The sequence below is a fragment of the Stigmatopora argus genome, chromosome 18, assembly GCF_051989625.1.
Source record: "Stigmatopora argus isolate UIUO_Sarg chromosome 18, RoL_Sarg_1.0, whole genome shotgun sequence".
NCBI classification, from domain to species: domain Eukaryota; kingdom Metazoa; phylum Chordata; class Actinopteri; order Syngnathiformes; family Syngnathidae; genus Stigmatopora; species Stigmatopora argus.
In genome coordinates this window covers 8,171,187-8,191,343 of record NC_135404.1, presented here as the reverse complement: position 1 = coordinate 8,191,343, position 20,157 = coordinate 8,171,187, and the positions used below count along the sequence as shown (strand labels likewise).

General features: G+C 42.1%; 1 protein-coding gene across 4 annotated transcripts in view; it reads left to right on the top strand.

Annotated features, from left to right (window-relative positions):
* Positions 1–20,157, top strand: part of vti1a (vesicle transport through interaction with t-SNAREs 1A) — a 94,448-nt gene that overhangs the window by 62,109 nt on the left and 12,182 nt on the right. For 2 of the 4 annotated variants that reach the window (XM_077625994.1, XM_077625995.1), the window contains 2 exons: positions 1,854–1,924; positions 4,046–4,118. In XM_077625994.1, coding sequence (XP_077482120.1) covers positions 1,854–1,924; positions 4,046–4,111 — 137 coding nt within the window. In that variant the 3' untranslated portion in view covers positions 4,112–4,118. The remainder of the gene's footprint in view (positions 1–1,853; positions 1,925–4,045; positions 4,119–20,157) is intronic. The other 2 variants (XM_077625992.1, XM_077625993.1) reach the window with 1 other exon arrangement.

Sequence of the window (20,157 nt, the reverse complement as noted above, 5' to 3'; positions counted from 1 at the left end):
GCTGTTCCTTTCCCTTGTTCTACTCAGATAGCGACGGGACGCAGAAGAGAAATAGGGGGGGGCTGTTATGGTTATTAATACCTGCGCTCAGTCTTTTTAATCTGCCCTATTTGTCACATGTGACTGTCTGACTGCGCTGTTTAATCTGGGTATCCTTCAATCTGTCGGCTCCGGATTAGAAATTAATGAAGGCAGGAAACGTCGCATTTGAGACACTTACAGTGTCGGGAAGCTAAAAGGTTCTGGGGATGAATGGAGTGTCATTCGTTTGACGCCGTCTTCTCATTTTCACCCCCCCTCGCCCGCTCAACAATGCCATCGACTTCCCCCAATTTCCCTGTCGATTTCTCTTGTTTCGCTGCCAGATGTAGCCCCATTTTTTCCCATTTTTTTTTCCTTTTTCCGCCCCTCCCAAACAGGCGCTCAGCACGTGGGCCCTTTGGTGTGCGGCACCTGTGTAGTGTAATACAGTCAGCAACTGTGTTGTTTATCCCGCATTTGTTTGGTGCGCTTGAAAGCTCGTCTTTGATCCACGGAAGGATTCTTCAACCCCCTCGATTCATCCTCTCGCCTCCATCATTTTTAAACGCTAATGCTGGAGCTACATTGATGGAAAGAGTGTTTTTATTTCATATTTGAGTAGGAGGGGGCCAGGCTGGGCTTCTCTTTTTTATTTTTTTGGTGGAGCCAACCCATGGGACAGCAAACTGACAGTGACCACTGACGAGCTTGTCAGGTTTCTTGTCGGAGATGTTTTTTGTAATTGGGCGTTAATGTGTTTGCACTCGCGGCTGACGTGATGCATTTTGAAAAATGTACGTTTACAAAAAACAAAAGAAAAAAAGCTACTGTATGTGTACAGATTGGTTGGGCAGACCGCCAGTCAATCGCAACCGTTATTTCCCTTCAAAATCTTAATAAACTCCTACGTTTTTCCTTTATTTTATACGTTTTTTATCGTTTAGAATTGTGTACGCTGCATAACAACTTTTGTATGGGAAGAAATTTTTTTTAAAAAAAGGATGTTTTTTGTAAAACCGATCTCGTCTTCCCCATCCGGATCGTCTCGGTCACTGTTTGCAGACGAAAACGTCATCGTCAGCTGCTAATATTGTCATGCTTTAAGCATGATATGCGCATGCGCATTCCCTTTTCACACATCTGCCTTTTGACTATATAAATATAGTCAAATATGTCAGCAAGCAATGTACTTAGACATTCAAGCTGTCAGCATCATACAGCGACATAAGGAATTTAGTACATACAAAAGGCGCACTGACTGATTGGGCGCTATGTCCACTTTAGAAAATATTTTAGACTTTTAAGTGTGCCCTATGTGAGTCAATATGTGCCGCGTTGCATTTGTACGGTTTATTATCACTTAATAAGGGGAATTGCAATCATTAATAAGGGGAGCGATTGGCCAAGGTTGAGAGGTATGCAATAAGGTAATATTACTTCATTGGCTACCACTTGGCAGCTTGGCTAACTAATCGAGGCTAAGAGGACTGGCTCGGGCTGCAATCGTCTTCGTAGTTCAAATGGATTGCACGTCTATCGCCGTCAGTGTCAGCCAACGAGTCAGGAACGTTTCTCTAGTCCTTGTAAAAATTCTTCGATTGTGTTCCAGCATTGTACTATTTTCACAACAGAGAACATTTGATGATTTTTGCCATGAAAGCCTCCGTTGCTATAATCAGCTATCTGAGCCGCAAGGTGCAAGAACAGGTTGCCAACACATCACAAAAGTGCTTGACAACTGCTCGAGTTTCACCTTGGAGGAGCAACCCTGAAATGAGGTCGAGTGTTCCCGAGCCCCCCAAGCTGACGCATCTGCTTTTGTTGTTTCGCAGAACAAGTCGGCCAAGAGATTCTCTCCAACCTTCACACCGACCGCGAGAAGATCCAGAGGGCCAGAGAGAGGGTGAGCGTTGCCAGAAAAGTGTTGGCCGGCCTGAAAACGCTGGCAAACACAACTTGTGTGCGCACCGTTGTGACACAGCGTCCCCTCGGGCGGGTCTGCAGTTTTGTGTTTGTGCTTTACCGTTAGTCATCCGTATTTCCTGTCCATTTGAATAAGTTTGTCTTGTTTGTTTAAAGACAAGCATTCTTAGCGTCACGTGAGGCGGAATCATCCTCTCGCAAAATCAAATGAGCTCAAAATGAGGGTTCGACAGGTTACGCAACACATTAGTGAGGGATAAAAGTTTGAAATGATTAATCTTCTCGACATTTAAAAAAAAAAATTCACCCAAAAGAATGTTTCAAAGGGTCGTGTGCAGTTTTTAGAACCAATGAAAACCGTCTTAGAACATTATGCTGCGTACTCCTTTAACGTATTATGTCATCAAGTGAAGTTTATTTTTTGCTGCTTTTGAAGTGGTTTAACATTTCACAAAATCATATCTAGTGATGTTTTAATGAGCCTTTGGAAATGTACTGTTTGTCTGAATTTGCAACTGGCTAGATGAATCAGCAACTCATTATTGATGTATTTCACTATATTGATCATTCATTGACAGGAAATATTCTAAGATATATCTTTGATATCTTTTCGCATGTTAAGGTTTATTTTTAATATTTAGCTCACCCATGTACTGTATTGTTATTACGTGCACGCAATTGTAATTACAACAGCCAAATCCTTTGCATAAGGACTCTAAAAGAGTTAAGTACGATATACTATAGTTAAAGAAAAATTACATAATATAGAAAAACAGATTAAGTTTGGATTTCACATCCAAAAATTAGTTCAGGTCTAACTCAACAAAAATAATGTTCCCCAGTATTATCTTTGGAATTTACTGTACATATTCATTGCCCAACTTTTTCAACATATAGCAGGGGTGTCGGACTCGGGTTGGTTCGCGGGCCGCTTTAACGTCAACTTGATTTCACGTGGGCCGGACCATTTTAGATATAATATTTAGATTTTTTTCTATAAATTGATTAAAAGAACTGGATTAAAAGCCCTGAATATTCAGTTTTTTATAGATCTAAAACAATGTTTATTTTAGCTTTTTAAAATATATTTTTAGATTTTACAAAATGATTTTTGAACTAAAAACACAGAAAAAATTGATTAAAAAATTACAATTATTGGTTTAAAAGGGAGAAAATCAGGAAATTTAATATACATCTATACTCTTCATTTTAATTTGATCCTAAAACAGAAAGTCGGCACTCATGATTTACTTTCCCGGGCCACACAAAATGATGCGGCGGGCCAGATTTGGCCCCCGAGCCGCCACTTTGACACAAGTGACATATAGGTTTCAGTTCCAATGTATATTTCCAGATAAAATGTTAGCCTCAGAGCTATAAAGGTAAAAAAACAGCTAAAATATTTCCCATGCCAAACACTGATATAGACAAACATGATCGGTAGGCAAGCGAAGACCATAAACAGGAAGGGGCGCCCCACCCCTGGCGGCCCCCTCAACGCAGAATGCTAAAAGATCACAACAAGGCAGTGGGCCTCGCTCAGACCTTTTCAAAGGAAATCAAACATTTCCTTTCAAAAACGCTCCACCGTGTCTACTGAGGCTACTTTTTCCTTTCTTTGGCTTTTTCCTCTCTCCGCTTTCTTCCCGAGAGTCTTCCTCGCTCAACGCCCCCCACCGCATTCACACAAACACACGACTTGAAAGATGGTAACGTCGTATAAGCATTAAAAAGAAGAAGCCACGAGAAGTTTAAGAGGTCGTTAACAACCATTTTGCTCGACTGGAAATGTTTGATGCTTGAAGATTTGTCGGGTTTTGAACCCCGTGCCTGAGTCCTTTCCACTGTGCATACACAAACGCTAAAAGTCAAGTGGTACAGTATGCTCAGCTTAAGATGGTGCTTTTGTTGCTTTTGTGATACAAATAAGTTGTCTCAACTCAAGGTAAAAGAAGCAACCCAATGAAAAAGCATCACAGACGGTTTAACACATTCATCGCTGGTGAGGGGGATAGACATCCAATTCATTTGCAAAAGGTTAACAATGTAGCAGTCTGTCATTTCACTTTCTAACTCGTTTTTGTACCCCTCGTCCTTCCAGCTGCGGGAAACGGACGCCAACCTTGGGAAGAGCTCTCGCATCCTGACGGGCATGCTGAGAAGGTAAGAGGCAGGTACGAAACAGGAGCAATGTTCTAATGCATCTCATTCGGATAATCGGAAGTTAGGATGTGTGTTTAGTTACATTTCACCAAAAGTAATGATTAGTTTTGACATTTTGGACATTTTGTTGCAAGCCAGTCCTTTTCACAAGACAGGATATCTAACAATATCAATTTTATACTTGTTTAACCACTCAATATATTCTGGATTCCTTACGATACAATTTGTGATACAAACTTCATGATAACTGTTATCTCATAATATTCTAAAACTACCATTTCATTACATGGGTCAGGAAATCAATCTATGATATTCTATAATACATACTATGAAACAATGCGAATTTGACAAAAACTATTGACTTTTCCCAGACTATGACAATAAAAATACAAATATTTAGAGCAACAATATATTATTACACCATTCTTCTAAACAAACAAGTGCGCTTCTTAACATAAACCATTTTTTATAACCTTTATGAAGCCATTATTTGCTCCCTGTCATCTCCCATCTCAATTTAGATTGGACGTCTATTGCCATCAATGGCAGTGAAACAACAATAATCACTCAATGCCAACCATCCTAATTGAAATGAATATAATGTATTTCACTGTCAAATCCTGTCAATGAGTTAAACAAATATATATATTTCAATTCTTAACCTAACAATATCATCAAATTGTAATATTGTTGCGTGCCCTAATCGTGAGACCTTTACTTTATTTACAAAACACTACGATTCAAGGATCTTTAAAGATAGAACTATGAGAAATTAAGACAAATTCAAACAGTATTCATTAGCTTCCATAGCCGCACATTCGTTGTGAATTTTGTTAAAAATGACTCAAGTTCAGTTCTCTTTTAAAGTATCTCCAATGCCTTATGATCGACTTTTTGTTGAACTACTTCATAGCACCTATATAATGACACCCGATATAACCAAAACCCACGTAAAACTTTGCCGCCCGTCGGTATATCTTGCCACTGCTGCCATCAAACACACGATTCAAACACAAATAATTCAATACTCCTTGCTGCGCTACTCGTCTACACACACACACACACACACACACACCAGTGTTCTATCACATCTCCATTTCATGAAGTGCCAGCCCCCTGAACCGCAACGCCACGGTTTTGTTTCCCCGCTCCCTCTTTCTTGTCCCCCCCACCCCCACCTCGGTCGCCCCACTGTGGATTTTGATTAAGAGTAATATGTAAATGACAGCGCCTAAATGTAAAATCGAGGGGCCGGGAAGGAAGTGCCAATTGAAATAGATGCTTCAGTGCCCGTAGACAATTTGGACTCGGGGGGGCCAACAAGGGAGGGCAGGTCGACTGTAACCGATATTTCTGCATACGTCTCCATTTTGTCACGTTTGATTACGGCGAGAGGAGGGAGATTGCCGGCGGGAGGACCTCGGGGGGGTCGGTCACTCACCCATAACTGTCCAACAATCATTCATCATCCCGTCGCCTCCCTTAAGTAAATAACACACTTATTTCAATATTATCATATTAATGTTGAAGTTCAGCTGTCAGCTAACGGGAAGACTTAATCAGATGTAGCGTGCCAGCCAGCGCCCGTCTCGTAGCTCAAATCAGGATTTATGAGCACTCCTGCTAACGTTCTCACCCCCACTGACGCTCCGTGAATAAAATCATGTTTGGAGTTTGTTGCGTGATTCAGAAAATACAGTTACGTATAAAACCCCGTATTTCTCTCAATGGCTGCCATTGAAGGGGGTTTTACATCTGATCCCTTTTGTGGAGATGGATTGGACTTCAATGATGTGTTGCCATTACGCTTATCGTGTTGTTTTTAATGTTTTCCTCACACCTCGTGGACAAGTGTCCTGTCGGTTGCCGGTTGGTACCCCAGTTGTTACCCCAAGCTGAGAAGCAATTAGATCCCCATTAAGCGAGTTCACGAAAAGCCAATTAACTAAACACTTGTCTCCAAAACTAATCTACTTTGAGTCATCAGTCTCAAACCTAAGAGTGGGGGCCAAATGAGGAACATGTGATATTTTTTTCCGCCCCCTACTTGACATCAAGTTTGCCGTTAGTGCTCGTTTTTTTCACTTTATTTTTTAAACTTCCTTATAGTACAATTTAACATAAGTCAGGCTAAAGATAATTTAGAATCATGTCACTTTTGTTTTAAAGGGGGGCAACAAAATCTCTAGGTTTCTTCATACGTTTTTTGGGGGATTTCTTCTACACCCCTACAATCACCCAAACAGTACATTCAGTGGCCCCTCAATAATTTAGATTTTTATTATGTTTAATTTATATTATTCTTGAAAATTTTACATTTTTTGCAAAATTAAATACAATAAAAAGAAATACAGTCATAGTTTTACATAAACTGCTTAAAAATATTAAAACATTTGAAAAAATACCTTTTAAAATGTCACTCTTGGTTTAAAAATGGTCATTTAGATGCATATTAATTAATTTAACTAAACAAGGCACGAGAACTACTTTAAAATAAGCCTTCAGTGTTTTAATTTGAACAATAATGGGCTGTTCTTCCCGTTGACTTTATGAGTTAAGGTACGTGTGTCTGAATACACAATCTGATTTATTGACAGGGTAAAAATGGGAGACATTGATACTCTTCATCAACCATCTTTTTTTTTCCCCCGTAGTCATTTGTATCCCCGTATGTGAGCCGTCCACCTCCGAGCGCTGTCCATCCTGCCAGTCCCGGCTTGCATGAATATGGAGCTGTTCTGCGGCCGGGAGCTTGCTTATGTTTTCCGTCTGATATCCAGGCCCCTCCATTCCCATTTCAAAGGGAGGTCCACCCGGGGCCTCGACTTTTTGATCTGCCTGGCGACTGAGTCGACCACCTGCATGTGGGATCAGCTGCCAGCCAGAGTCCGAAGGCCCCGCTGCTTCCCCCGCTACTCCTTGTCTTGCCTGCTTCATTGCCCCCTTTTACTGGGCCTGCTTCTTCCCAGTGGTCCATAATTGGGCCGAGAGCCACGTTTGGGAGGCTCGTCCTAACTCTAGTACCAAAAGAATTTTTCTAGTCATGGAAATAGTGTGGCTGTTGTTTAGGAATGAAAGTAACAGGAGAAACCATAGTTTTGGTAGGATTTAATTTACATTTATGAGTATAGAAATGGGTGAAACGCTGTTTATTTTGTGTATTCTGCTCAACTTAAGCTAACAATATCACCACGTTCAACCTCCATTACGCTCTGTCCCAATACTTTTATTAACTAGTAAATCAGGTCGTCAAATGCGTACATCCTCTTTTGTTGGATGGCCTTATTCGGATGTATTCTGTATATTATCCCAGCTCTCAGGTCTGTGTTTGTGCAATATGGTTATGTAGGTCACATAACCAACGGCGCCGTCTCGGGACCACTTTGAAGTACGCGATCGAACAAAACGATTTGATTTGGGCGATAATTGAAGCTGAAAGATGGAGGATGGCAATGTTTACATCTTTCGCCGTCGCCTTTTGTACTCTAAGTTGATTTATTTATTGTTGACGTTGAGTTTTAAGGCCAGACGAGTAGGGAAAACAGTCCTGAAAAGGGGGGCATTGTTTTCACGCATAGTGTCTGGAGAGGTTTTCTTTAATTTAGCGAGTCTTAGTATTCAGATATTTGTAAATTGATCATCTTGAAACTTGGTAGCGATTTTGCATGGGCCAGTATTTTGCATCGAGGTGAGCAATTGGCTCGATTGTTGATTACGAGTTAGCCGATAGAGTCTATGAGTGCTCTTCAATCTGTAGTGTGCTGTAGCACACTCGTGCCTGTTTTATTAAGTGGTGCTTAGACATAAAGTAACCGTCTGTAACTCAAACTGTGCGTTCAAAAATGTTGGCTGCCACTGACACTTGATTGACGAGTGTAGTAAATGGTGGTGATGTCGGAACCCTGCAACTAATGATTACGTTTTCTTCCATGCGTACGTGTTTTGTTCAAAGATCTAAATGCCGAAATCTCCTTTTTTTTTAAAGAAAAAGCCTCAGTTCGGTCGTGAGTTTTGACTTTTACACGCTACCGCGATCTCCTCGTTGGGCCCCAGTAGCAGAACATTCCCACCGGATCCTATGTTCTTCTGATGTGAGCGATTTATTCCATGTAGTACATTAAAACACATTTGCCTTTGCTTCCTATGCCATATTGTCGCGTCCCCTGTGGGTCAGTTCTCATCGTGCCTACCCCGCTAGGAAAGCTTTTCATGTTCAAACGTCTTTATTCTGGGGTGAAGTTAAAAAGATGAAATGTGCCTGACCCCTTCAACTTTTAATTAGCCAAATAGACGCAGCTGCTTTATGTTCATGAGTACATGTTGTGGATTGACAGTGTTTGGTAGGGTATTCAGAGTACTGTATAAAAACAGTGTTTGTAACTGTTCAGAACATGAAGAAGGAATGTAACGTTTATCGAGGTGCTGCAGTTTTGGTAAGCGTCTGACTTTAAGAGGGCTCCTATTGACCTAGTTCAAAAGTACTCGACATATATCGCCATCATGGCACACAAATAGATGAACATTAATATTTGAGGGATGCGTTTGTTTGATTTTTCCAAGGGACTTATAAATGTAACGATTACAAGAAGAAAACCTAGATTTTATTTTTAATTTTAAAGCTATTTATGTTCTGTTATATTTACAAAGGGTATGAATCACCATTTTCATAACGATATGATTAGATATGGATTCTTTGGATAACTAGACGATATTTTCCAACATTACAAAGTCTGCCAAGATCTAGTTCTTGAATCTTTGATGGATTTTGTATATTATGTACACCCGTAACAAGTTTAAAAAAATGCTAAATTGAGCTTTTTGGCAGTTTTGTTGTGAAAAAAATCGGACTTTGCTAAAAAAATATTCTTTTTAGCAAAATGTCATCAATTTGACTGGATTGTTGCTTAATCAATCGCCCTTTTGGACTTAAATATATTATCTTTGACAATTTTGGCCTTGAGTTTATTCACATTGGAACGTTTTTTGGGACATTCATTTTTCATGATAGTGATGACAAACCCAACAAATAATTGGAATGTACTATTTTTTGCTCCAAAATTTAAGGGAGCTGTTTATATTTTCCTGGCGACCAATCGAGGCCCATTACATTTTTTTCCCTACAATTTGAGGGAGGCTTTTATTTGTCTTTAAGTGGATGGCAGTGACTGCCGCTATTTGAGGAATTGCGGCATGTAAGGGAAACAATACTTTGGCGATACTTATACTATTCTAATAATGGGTTGTGTGTGTTTGTACGGACCGCCTCTGGGACAATGGCAGGGTTGCGCGGCTCACCCTCATTACTCGGCAAACAAGCGCCACCGCCACCTCCTCGCTCTCGCTCCATCTTCTCTCCTCTCCTGGCTCGCCCATTAGAGAGTGCTGATGAGGCGCTTTATATTTGGCCTGTAGAGAAAGCTGTTGTTGACGAGGGTTAGAAAGGCCTGGAGTTATTTTACGAGGAAGCTTTTAGAAAGAATTTTGATTATGTGTTAGTGCCACTGATAACTCGAGTCTGTTTGCCGAGTGACGAATTGCGATGACAGACTCATCGGGACATATTTTCCTTACTACAGTTAAAGCACGGCATTATTTTTTTTCTGACTTGGTAACTACTAATAGAGCCATCGACTTTTTTTTCCACCAATTTGATGGAGTTGTATTTTCTATCCAGTAACGGCTGGTGTTCATTCATTCATTCTCCCAAGTTAAACTTGGGTCTTTTTAAAAGATAAAGACAACAACTAGTATAAAACGACTATGATGTAAAAGCATAGCGTAAATATGCAAAATTGGATTTTCGTTCATTTCCAGGATTCTTTCTAAAGGGGTTGTCTGTTCCTTTAAAAAATATCAGTCCAAAGTCGAAAGGTATCCCCAACAGGAAAATGGCAATTCCTGTCCCGTGCTACCTCAAACGTCACTCCCAAAAAGTAGGGAAGCAACTTTTCGACAGGTAAAGCCTTCCTGGAACTCCACTCGCCCAGTCCCCCCAATCCCCTTGACGGTTGAAATCAGAGGCTGCCGTGGCCCAACAGGCGCTCGTAGGTGGATCAAACGGGGCGGTACCCTTGGAGTGACACCTGGAGCCACTTCAAGGGACGCTAGTGCCACTGATCTCCCAGCGTCTTGTCGAAGTGACAGTCAGACGGGGTTAAAAGATGGCTATGAAAAAAAAGGTTGATGAAGCATCACCTCCATATGGGTGCAAGTCCACCATTGAGTGTTGGTATGCGTGCATGATGGGATGTGTTTGATAATTTCAAATTTGGACTATATTTTTCCCAGGGTATCATGCCACCACGACTTTATGAACTTTATATACAATGATAAAACCATTGCAGTTCTCTGCCATTCATACTTGCGAGTATTTTTTGTTCAATCCATCAGACCCAGCCAATGTTGTCATGTAGTTGATTGCTTGAAAGACTCTTCAACAACACAAAACAAGAACAAAGTGAAACATTTGAGCGGGTTCAGGCCGAGGTTAGTCAAGCAGACAACTCATCCGATTCCCAAATAAATCCTCACCGACCTTCTCGTCTTTGTTCCACTTAATAGATTTTTTAAAATTCTTTAATAGTTTGTTTTCTTAACCCAGAGGCTACAAGGCACGCACGAGGGCACACCTTACGCCTTTAGTCAATCTCCGAATCCCCTCACACACTGTCAAGAGCAGTCGAAAATCCGGCTCGCATTGCATTTGTTTAACGACTACACAGATGTTGTTGTGACGGTACTTTAGCGTGGGTTCGACAGTGCACGAATAAATGTCTTACATAAATTAAGTGGACAAAAGAGCAAGAGACTCATGGGTAGGATCTGCTTTGCCTGTCAGTGAGGTTTTACTTATTGCATATTTCTGTACCCATCGGAACACACGCTCATCTTTGTGTTTGACGCTGACGCCAGTCATTTGGTTTGTAACTGTCATGCATGGATGCCTTTTGTCCCGGCGTAACAGCATTCCTCTGAAATTATCCCTGCTGCCGACTGATTAACGTTTCGGAAACTCGCAAGAATGTCCTTTTCAACCGAGAAGGGCAAATGCCAAAACCATAACCCAGTTACGCCGCCCAAAACCGGTTGAACCTTGATCAATACCCTGTAATGTCCGATTGGTAGGCCGTCCATTTTTAGCCAGTGGAAGTTGGCAAAGTCTTGTGGCATTATACGTTATGCAGTTAATCCCGAAAAGACCGTTGGCATTCCTCTCGCACGTTCCGTTCAAGGAGAACTAGTTACACCACCACGGCTGGTAAAGTAGTAGTCAAAAGGTCTCCGCTTGGCTAAGACATTTGCTTGAGACAAGTGCAGCGCATGTTCAAGGCTTGGCTGAGCTTTTCGGGGAGTCGACCAGTCATGCACGACTGCTAATGACAGGTTGCATGTAACCGACGGCTTGTGTTTGTTTGGGGAGAGTGCTACTCTGCGATGAAGTGGCGGCCCAGCTGGCAGCCCTTCCCTCGCCTTTGGCCCACGCCAGCCAAGCAGACTGGCGTGCGTGAGGCTATCGGAGGGGTAGGGGGGCGGGGTTCTGACAGAGCAGACAAGCTTTTGGCTGAGCACCACCGTGCCAGGACGGGCTCGGTGCCAGCCGGCGGCGGCGGTGGGCCGAGGGGGAGCGGAGAACTCCGCCGCGGTCTTCACGTCTCTGTGGCGACAGGGATCTCGGTTTGCACCTCGAGGGTCAACATCATCCCTCCGCAAGCTGTCTCACTCAAGAATTTGCTACTGTACTGTATAATTGGGTATTTTTACTTTTGGCAGCCAACGCCTGTTTTGTCCACGGCAACATAAGGCCCGCATTCACGCGTTACAGCCACGAATAGAAGAAACGTCGTGGGTGCGTGGAGCCATGGCCGTTTCCCGTAAAAGGTCATTAGCCCTCGTCTATCAGAATTTTGGAATGTATTCACCAAAAGACGCAACACCCTGAGTTACCGTTGCTAAGTTCGCTGAGGTTTCGGCTTGGCCATTCCGTTAAATGGAATCTCCTGGGAGAATTTCTACTTGAGGGAAATCATGCATTAGGAATCAAGATGAAGGTCTAGCGCAACAGATAAATGTTCACTTTGACGTGAGACAAACACTAGGCAATTGACGGGGATTGATTGCATGGCAGGTGGTGCGTTTATGTCGCACAATGGATTTTAAGATTTGCGAGCAGGGTGACACTGAGAATCTTTACACTTTGAAACTGTCCTTTCCTTAAATGAGGTTAGAATTCATTTCCGTGTTCTTACTCCATTTGCTTGGGAAACTTGCACCTATTGGTCTTTCAAAGGTTATCAGGGAATCTTGAACGAGTGAACATAGGTTTGTTTTGTAATTTTGTTAATGGATGTGTTGTCCCCAGCAGTATGTTTGACATAATGTTGAAAAGCCTTATACTGGGTAATGTAGTAATTCTTAGAATTCAAGACCCTACTTTTGTTTTCGCAGTCTAGGTCATGCAGGCACATACTGTGGGGCCATTAACTGAACAGCCTGTTTTCCAATGGCGCCAACATTGTAATATCTCTCATTCGTTGAAGTCAGGTTGTGAAGACATTGAAGTCTTAGCATCCCGGCGTGACTTTCCCGTCTCCTCCCACTCCTCATCTGATCCGACTTCATCATCGGGTGTTGCATGGACACGACAGGATCCCGAAACAAACGTGTTCCCATGTTGTTTTCTTTGGTATTTTGACTGTTAAATTCCTATCATCGTCTCGAATACACCCATCTTAATTTTTTTCCCTTTGGACGACAAAAACAGGCTGGACTTAACGCAAACGGTTTCTAAACACTGGTCTCACTCGACCAATCTTTAATTATATCGTTTGGTAGGAAAGCCGAGGTACAGAATTGAAGTGGGGCACCATGTGAGCAAAGCGTATAATAGTGAGGGACACCGCATCCACAGGCAAAAATATCATATGCGAAAACCAACCATGGAAAAACAAAATGGTATTAAGGTTGGGCAGAATTTAATGATTTTGCTCAATTCTTATGTAAAAAAATAAGCTCCCTTGTGCCATGGCCTGACCTGGTTCAACATTTTCTATCTCTGTATTTGCCGTTTTACCGGTTGACGGCCAGTCCAGAGAGGACAGATGTATTTTCACCATTTAGCATATTTCCTTTCACTTGCATCATTCCCAGCATACTTTGCCCTCCGAGCCAGTCAATCAGCTGTACGTATGGAATTCCATTCGCGCTGGCCGTTTCAGTCCATTATTAGTGGAGTGAAGCGCGGCATTGTAAAGCAGAACAACGGATAAACCTCGGGACCATCAGAGCTATCGGCGCGGCAGAGAAAGACGCCAACAACAAGCTCTGTCACGTAGTCAACAGCGGGATTGTTCGCCGACGATTGTGCGTGGAATGCGGCCGGTTTAATGGGGACACGTCGCTGTCTATTGACTGGACGGGAGGGACGGCTGGGGGAGCTCGGGGCTGTTCCTCTGCGATATTGTACTTTTGTGTATACGCAACATTGTTCTTTTACGAGCTTTACAATCGTACAAGGGTTGCTCTTCAAGATGATAGAGCCCGATTGTTTAGGGCCAATTACCTGAACACAAAGCTTACTTCTTCTATTGCTTTAAGTAAGAAATGTTACCTTTCAACTGTTTCCTCAAGAGACTTTGAAAGCATATCCAAATCTCACCAGTTTAATTTAGTAGCAATAATTTAGTACAAACTGGGCTGACTAAAACCAAAAATAACTACTGTAAGTCAACATGATCTTTTTTTCTGTAGCAGATAACTGTATATCATTATTTTTTTAACTGAAAAACAATCAGCGGCTATGAAACTTAATGTTTTTGTTTCACAAATACATATTGCCCAGGCAAAAATTACTGGACAATATTATGATATTGTCATGATAACCCCTAAGTAGCCATACCCAGTCGACTAGGTGTTTCCATTTCGCCAATTGGTTTTACTGATCCACAAAGTCTGTTTTTCTGAAATGTGTCTGTATTCAGACATTTTTAAAGAGGCCTCCAAAATCATGAAATAATTTTTCTAATCTGTTTTGAACAAAGCTTAGCTCTGAATTTTGAACGTCAAATTCGCAAAATTACTTGAGCAACCATTCATTTACCCCCTTTATACAAAGTGTTACTAAAAAAATAGACTTTTAAGCAGAAATAATGCAAAATAACCACAAGCAGGTTAACCCACCTTTTTTAATACTCTCTCGACAAAATGCTCAAGAAGTTTTACTACTTTTATTCCACGCAGTCTTAGCTTGGACTCGTCACAGGGTTCCGGATGCTCACTTCCTTTGTCCTCTGTCGGAATCTCACTTTTCCAGTCGCCCCCCTGCGTCGTGCTTCCCTCATCCATCTTCCGCACGCTTTGCGCACAGCTTCCACACTTCCTTTACCAACCCTGCTGGACAAAATGATACTTTTTTTAAAGTGTCTCCCGAGCATCACACATCCCCCACCTGTGTTCTGTCTCCTAACGGTAAATGTTAAGATCCAGTAGTGGATCAATGGCGGTTATCCTTTGAAGTGCCAGGACACGTTAGGAGCTCCGGCTTCTAATTGGAGCGCGAAACTGGCGATCAATGTCAACCGTAATTGCCTGACACAGGGAACCGGCGTGAGACTTTATTATCATTAATATTTAGACATGACGTGGGAGGACCAGAGTCGGGGCTAAATGTGCACGGGCGGTGCGAGGCTTTGATCTCGGGAAGATAAGGAGATCGATCGGCATGTCGGTCGGAGGGAAAATAGGTCGTGCAAGTGTGGCGAGAGCCGAGATGAACAAATTAGAGACGCCCGATCCTCTCGGATGGTATCGAATTTTGCTGGGAAGTTTCCCATCAGCTCGAGGGGGGGAAAAAGGTCAGGCGAAGAACCTCGTCCGCTCTGGCGTCTCCAACTTTTTGGGTTTGGGAAACAACAGCCACCGTCTCATTAGCAGACTAACAATACACTCGACTTCCTAGTTGCATTTCAGAATGCGGTTCAAGTTTGTCTCTTTTGACGGCCTACATTGTGTAGGACACAGAATAGCAACTGAAAGTGAATCAGACGCCAGCGAGAGGGGGTTTCGGGCTGTGTCATCGGTGTCAGTGAACACCAGATACCGTTACCTAAAACCATGCTGTGGGTACACTCCCCGTCTGAGCAGCTCAACTAATCCCCACAACGTATCCGAAATGGAAGACTGACTGCTTTCGGAAGGACCCTTAGCTCCATTACTATACTTAGCGAGACAAAAAAACATGCCTTAGTTGCCATTTCTGTGAGGTGATTCAATCCATACGACTGGAATCCCTGATTATGTTGATATTTTGGATGAAAATGTTATTTAAAAAATACTTTAGTCTGTGCAGCAGCCCTTTCTCAATGTACTCGGCTGGTGTTCAAAAAATGACCCTTTATGAAAGAGCTAGTGTGTGTTCAACCATCAATGACATGGATTGATGTTCTTTCAGTGTTTTATGGTTGCTCACACTCTTGTAAGATGTTTTTTTTTCAGTCAGTGTCAAAATCACGTGTAAATCGCGTTTATATTCGTCAAATATGTTTTTCAACATTTAGGTGGAGAAGACATTTTCTAGCTTGTTTGTGAAATTTGGATTTGTTAACTAATGTAACTTAAATGGCTGATTTGGGGGGATTTTTTAATTGTATGGCTTCGGATTTAAAATCAACACAGTCAACTTTTCTTTGATTAAATGCCAAACCCTGGAGGTTTGACAAATTCACACACTTCATACTTTGTATTTGCATAGTAGCTTCTTGAAAGTGTGTCATAATTGTGAGAAAAGATGGCACGGTTCATGGAAAGAATGAGAATCAGTAGAAACACAAACAAACTCAACTCTTATAGACTGAATGTTTAAGATCTGTTCATCTATGTGCCATCTTCTTCATTTGTGTTCTCACATTAAACAAGTGTCAAAAGAATTTTCCAGATTATCACCAGTTTAAATAATGACACTTGGCTCCAGTGCCTGCTAATTAATGCCCATTTAGTCTTCCACTGTTGTCCCATTGGGAATACAGCGCAATTAGGGAAGACGGCTGCTAATATTGTCCTTTTTTTTTTTAAATCTGTTTCATACGTCTGTGCTGGTGCATATGTTGTGGTGACACGTGGGAATAACCTCGCAATCAACCACCTGCATTGTCAGGCGTCAGATCTTGCCCAATACGACTGGACATACTTGTCTCTGTTCGAAAATGAGGCTGTTGTTTGTGAGAAAATAAAAAATAAGTGGAGCAAAAGACAAGAGAGCGCTTTGGAAGCTAACCTCTGGCTTGCAAAATAAGGCAGTAAAAACAAACAAGGCCCTCAAATTAGATTTCCCCAAACATAGCATTCCCTCTCATTTTACACACTACTGTGGCTTCTGGACCAGAATAGAGATGGCAGCGTTATTCACTACAGAAACAGAAACGCAGAAGTGCTTGACCAAAAAATGCCCTCTACATCTTCCTCATCAGTGGGCACTCTGTTTATCTAATTGGCTCCCATTGACGGCAGTCGGAGTCCAATCTATTTTGACTGACAAAATGGATTAGATGAGCCATCAAATGGCACCAAAAGATACTTTAAATGACTGAAGCGTTTATTGTTGTCAATTGCAGGCAATGAGTTTAAATTCAGCAAAAAGTAAAAAGAAAATCATCTTTTGTGGGACATAACCACAGTGTATTTGTGTTTCAGATTTTCATTTTATTACATTTCATTTTTCAGGAATATGTTCGTCAATTATATTATCAGAATACAGATAATATCATTGATGTATTGGACAACACATTTTGGGCCACACTAGGATACCCAATGAATGTTAAAATTGTGCCAAATGTCCTATAGGAGAAAGTAGAATAAAATTTTCTTGGTAAGTTTAAGACGGAATGTAAAAATATTGGCCCTGAAATTTTCTCCAATGCAAAGTTTGAGCAAGTCCTCTAAATATCCAAGCAAAATTCTCTCAGATTGTTTTTTTGACAAATATCCTAAGGTTAAGAAAATGTCAAGAAGTTTCAAATATCTGAAATCTATAGCATTCACCAAAACTTGAGCCAATGTCCACATGTCTCTAGCTTGCCACAATGTAAACCATATGTAGAAATAAATATCGTTTTTTGGGGGGGTTGAAATTTCACACTGAATCCCTGTAAGGTTAAACACAAAGAGCACTTAGATAAGTCCCTGTGGTCCCCTTTTCCCCCCCTCCCTGGCTGGCTGTTTTATTGCCCCATTCTGTCCCTGCTCCTTGGCTCACCTCGCCGTGTGAAATGAGCGAGTCGCGACGACCCGACGGCTTCGCAGACTCGCCAAGAATGCCGCCTGTGTTTTGTGCCTAAACACACGCGCCCGGCGATCTGCTGAGTGTGTCATTTGAATTGCGGTCGTACAGTATGTCACAGGACAGGAGGAAATGCTTGTGAGCGTTGTAAAAGTGAGAGCTCGGCCATCCCTTTTCTGCTGACTTTGCACAAGCGGCAACCAAGTAAATGATACAAACTGTTGAAGGCAAAACTTTTCGAATTAAAAAGGCATTTTTTTTTCTCCTTTCCAAAATGCCTTTACAGAATCTGGATCTATACTGTCGTAAAAAAAATATATATATAAAAAACACCATTGAGACATTGACTTCTTCACACTTTAAATTTGGGTATGCATTTTCTTGTCAATCACATTGCGCCTGTATTTGTGTCCTAAGGGTCCGCCCCATTTCCCCCCTGCTTTTTTTCTCCCACGAGGGGAAGGCGGGGGGCACGCTTGAGGCTGCAGCGGGTTTAGCAGGGGTTCAGAATAGTGCGGGAGTGGGGAAAAATAATTTACACCTTCTCCTCTTTTGATCATCCGCCACTGTCAGAAGTTGAGTTTCTGAAGCAGTTGTCTAAGCACTTGCTTCCTCGGTGATGTGTCACAAGTGGCACTTTGTCACAGCTGTTTTTTTGTTGTTGTTTTTTGTGTGTGTCTTTGGCAGGTTGTTGTTTTTTCTACCAAGTGGAAAGTACAGTGTGCAAGTTGTGATCTCTGTTTAGCGAGAAACATTACTTGTCAGAACTTTTCTTGTTGTTCCGTCTTTGATTTGGGAGATGCTAAGCATCCAAGCGTGCCTCTGACGTAGAGCTTGCAGAGTTTTCTTGATTTATGAGTTCTGACAAATGATAAACCAAAGTTTGAAGTGCAGGCAAGCAAACAGAATGGTGTGAATGAACAGTATGATATGATCCAGATACTCCCAGTAAATCGAATGTTGCTACGTTACAAAACATAAAAGTTCGATTTCACCACTTGGAGTTACGACAAAATGGCTGCATTTGCGACGTCACAGATATTCACAAGCATACTAATTAATCTGACGAATTTCACCGCCTCCAGAAACATGTACGAAATGCGGACTGTTATCGTAGGCTTGATGCGGACGTATATATTTTTTCATTTCGTTTTCGTGACATCGTAACGCATCGCCGCCACTGTAATTTCTAGGTGAGGGTTAAAGTCCCCAGTTCATGTGCCAAGCAGGTAATTCCTGGGACATAGTTCAGGATAGACCACACTAGTCAGACTGTCTGCACATTCCTTGTTACCGACAGCATAGCATTTTTTTTTCGCTCTCTGTGAGACAGACAAGCGCAGGATCTGATGGGCCTCCTGCCAGAGCGCTATCACAAAGGCTCCTTTGACAGCAGGTCAGTCGGTTAACCAAGCAAGAGGCAGACGCAGACAGGGAACCGGCCGGGGCAACAAAAATGCCTTTTACCTTTTCACCCCTATGATTCCTTAACCGTAGGGGTCTAACCATCCATACTATAAAGGTTCTGAGGTTGCACTTTTGGAAACATTTTTCCCCCGGTAACAGCAACCTTTAGTCAGTCTGCTTTCGTGATTCTCAACCACGTACGGTAATATCTTTGGAAACCTCCAAGCGTTTGTCAAAAGATAATTGGTCGATAAACTTGAGTCTTGAGAGTGATCTGAGTGATATTCCATTCTTTGTCTGATATCCCAATTTTTTTCGGCAGTGATGCAACAACGTTAAATAGCTGCTGACACTATCCCTAGACACACCCCTGTGCTTATTATCTCCCTAGTCCAGGACTTGCTTCCCACAACCGCCCTCCCAATCTCCATCTCCTTTCCCCTGTGTACCGTCCGTTTTGCATACGTCTGATGTTTAAATGCCGCATTGTTAACTGACTCAGGGTAGGCCTTTTGCTGACCTGGGAGCTATTTGCCCGTTTGATCATGGGGCCGGCTGTTTTAATTTATCCAAGCCCGGGTTGTGGAGACACCGGGACGATCGGGAAAGAAAAAAAGGTGATTATTATTATGTGTTGGTCAGCAAGGCCAGAGGGGACATTGCTGACCTTGTTCTTTCACAGCTGCTGCAGCAGTAGGACCAAGTTTATTTAAAATGTCCAATTTTCCCTGTGTTTACACCTGAAACAAGTCAGAAGGTTCAATCGTCTTTGGAAACCTTGCTAGCGTGGAGAACTCTTGGTGGGTTGTTTCAGGTGTCTTGGAAACTTTGGTAGCTTAACAAAATATGTTAGGGATTTTACAAAGGGGTGAAAAGACAAAAAAAAAGCTCAAACTGTCTACAAATTTATGTTGATACCAAGGGACACGCGTATCAAGACCGAGTTTTCAGGTCCCGAACCCTCAAAAAGAAAAATATTGAGCGCCCAAAGATGTTTGCAGCCCCACACCTTTTGCCTCCCTCAAACCTCCATCTCTCCAACGTTTGCTTTTCTCTTTGGTGTTTGCTCTTGGGGGGACTCTGTGACCATGAAAAAAAATACTTGATCATGAATACTTGATGGACAGTTGGCCCATGAATTTTGCATCGTCGTGGGCTTGTGATGTGGCGACCACTCGAATACAGATAGATGGCCAAGGACTGCTGACCAGTGAAGAAAATAACAGGAATTTGTGTGTTTGGTGGTCACACGGCTTCTCTTCTGAGTAACACTCACATGCTTCCAATGAATACCCCCTCAACCATTGCACCCCACCCCCCTTTGCACTCTTGAGATTTAACTATGGCCTCCTGCAAATATGGATCGGCTCTCA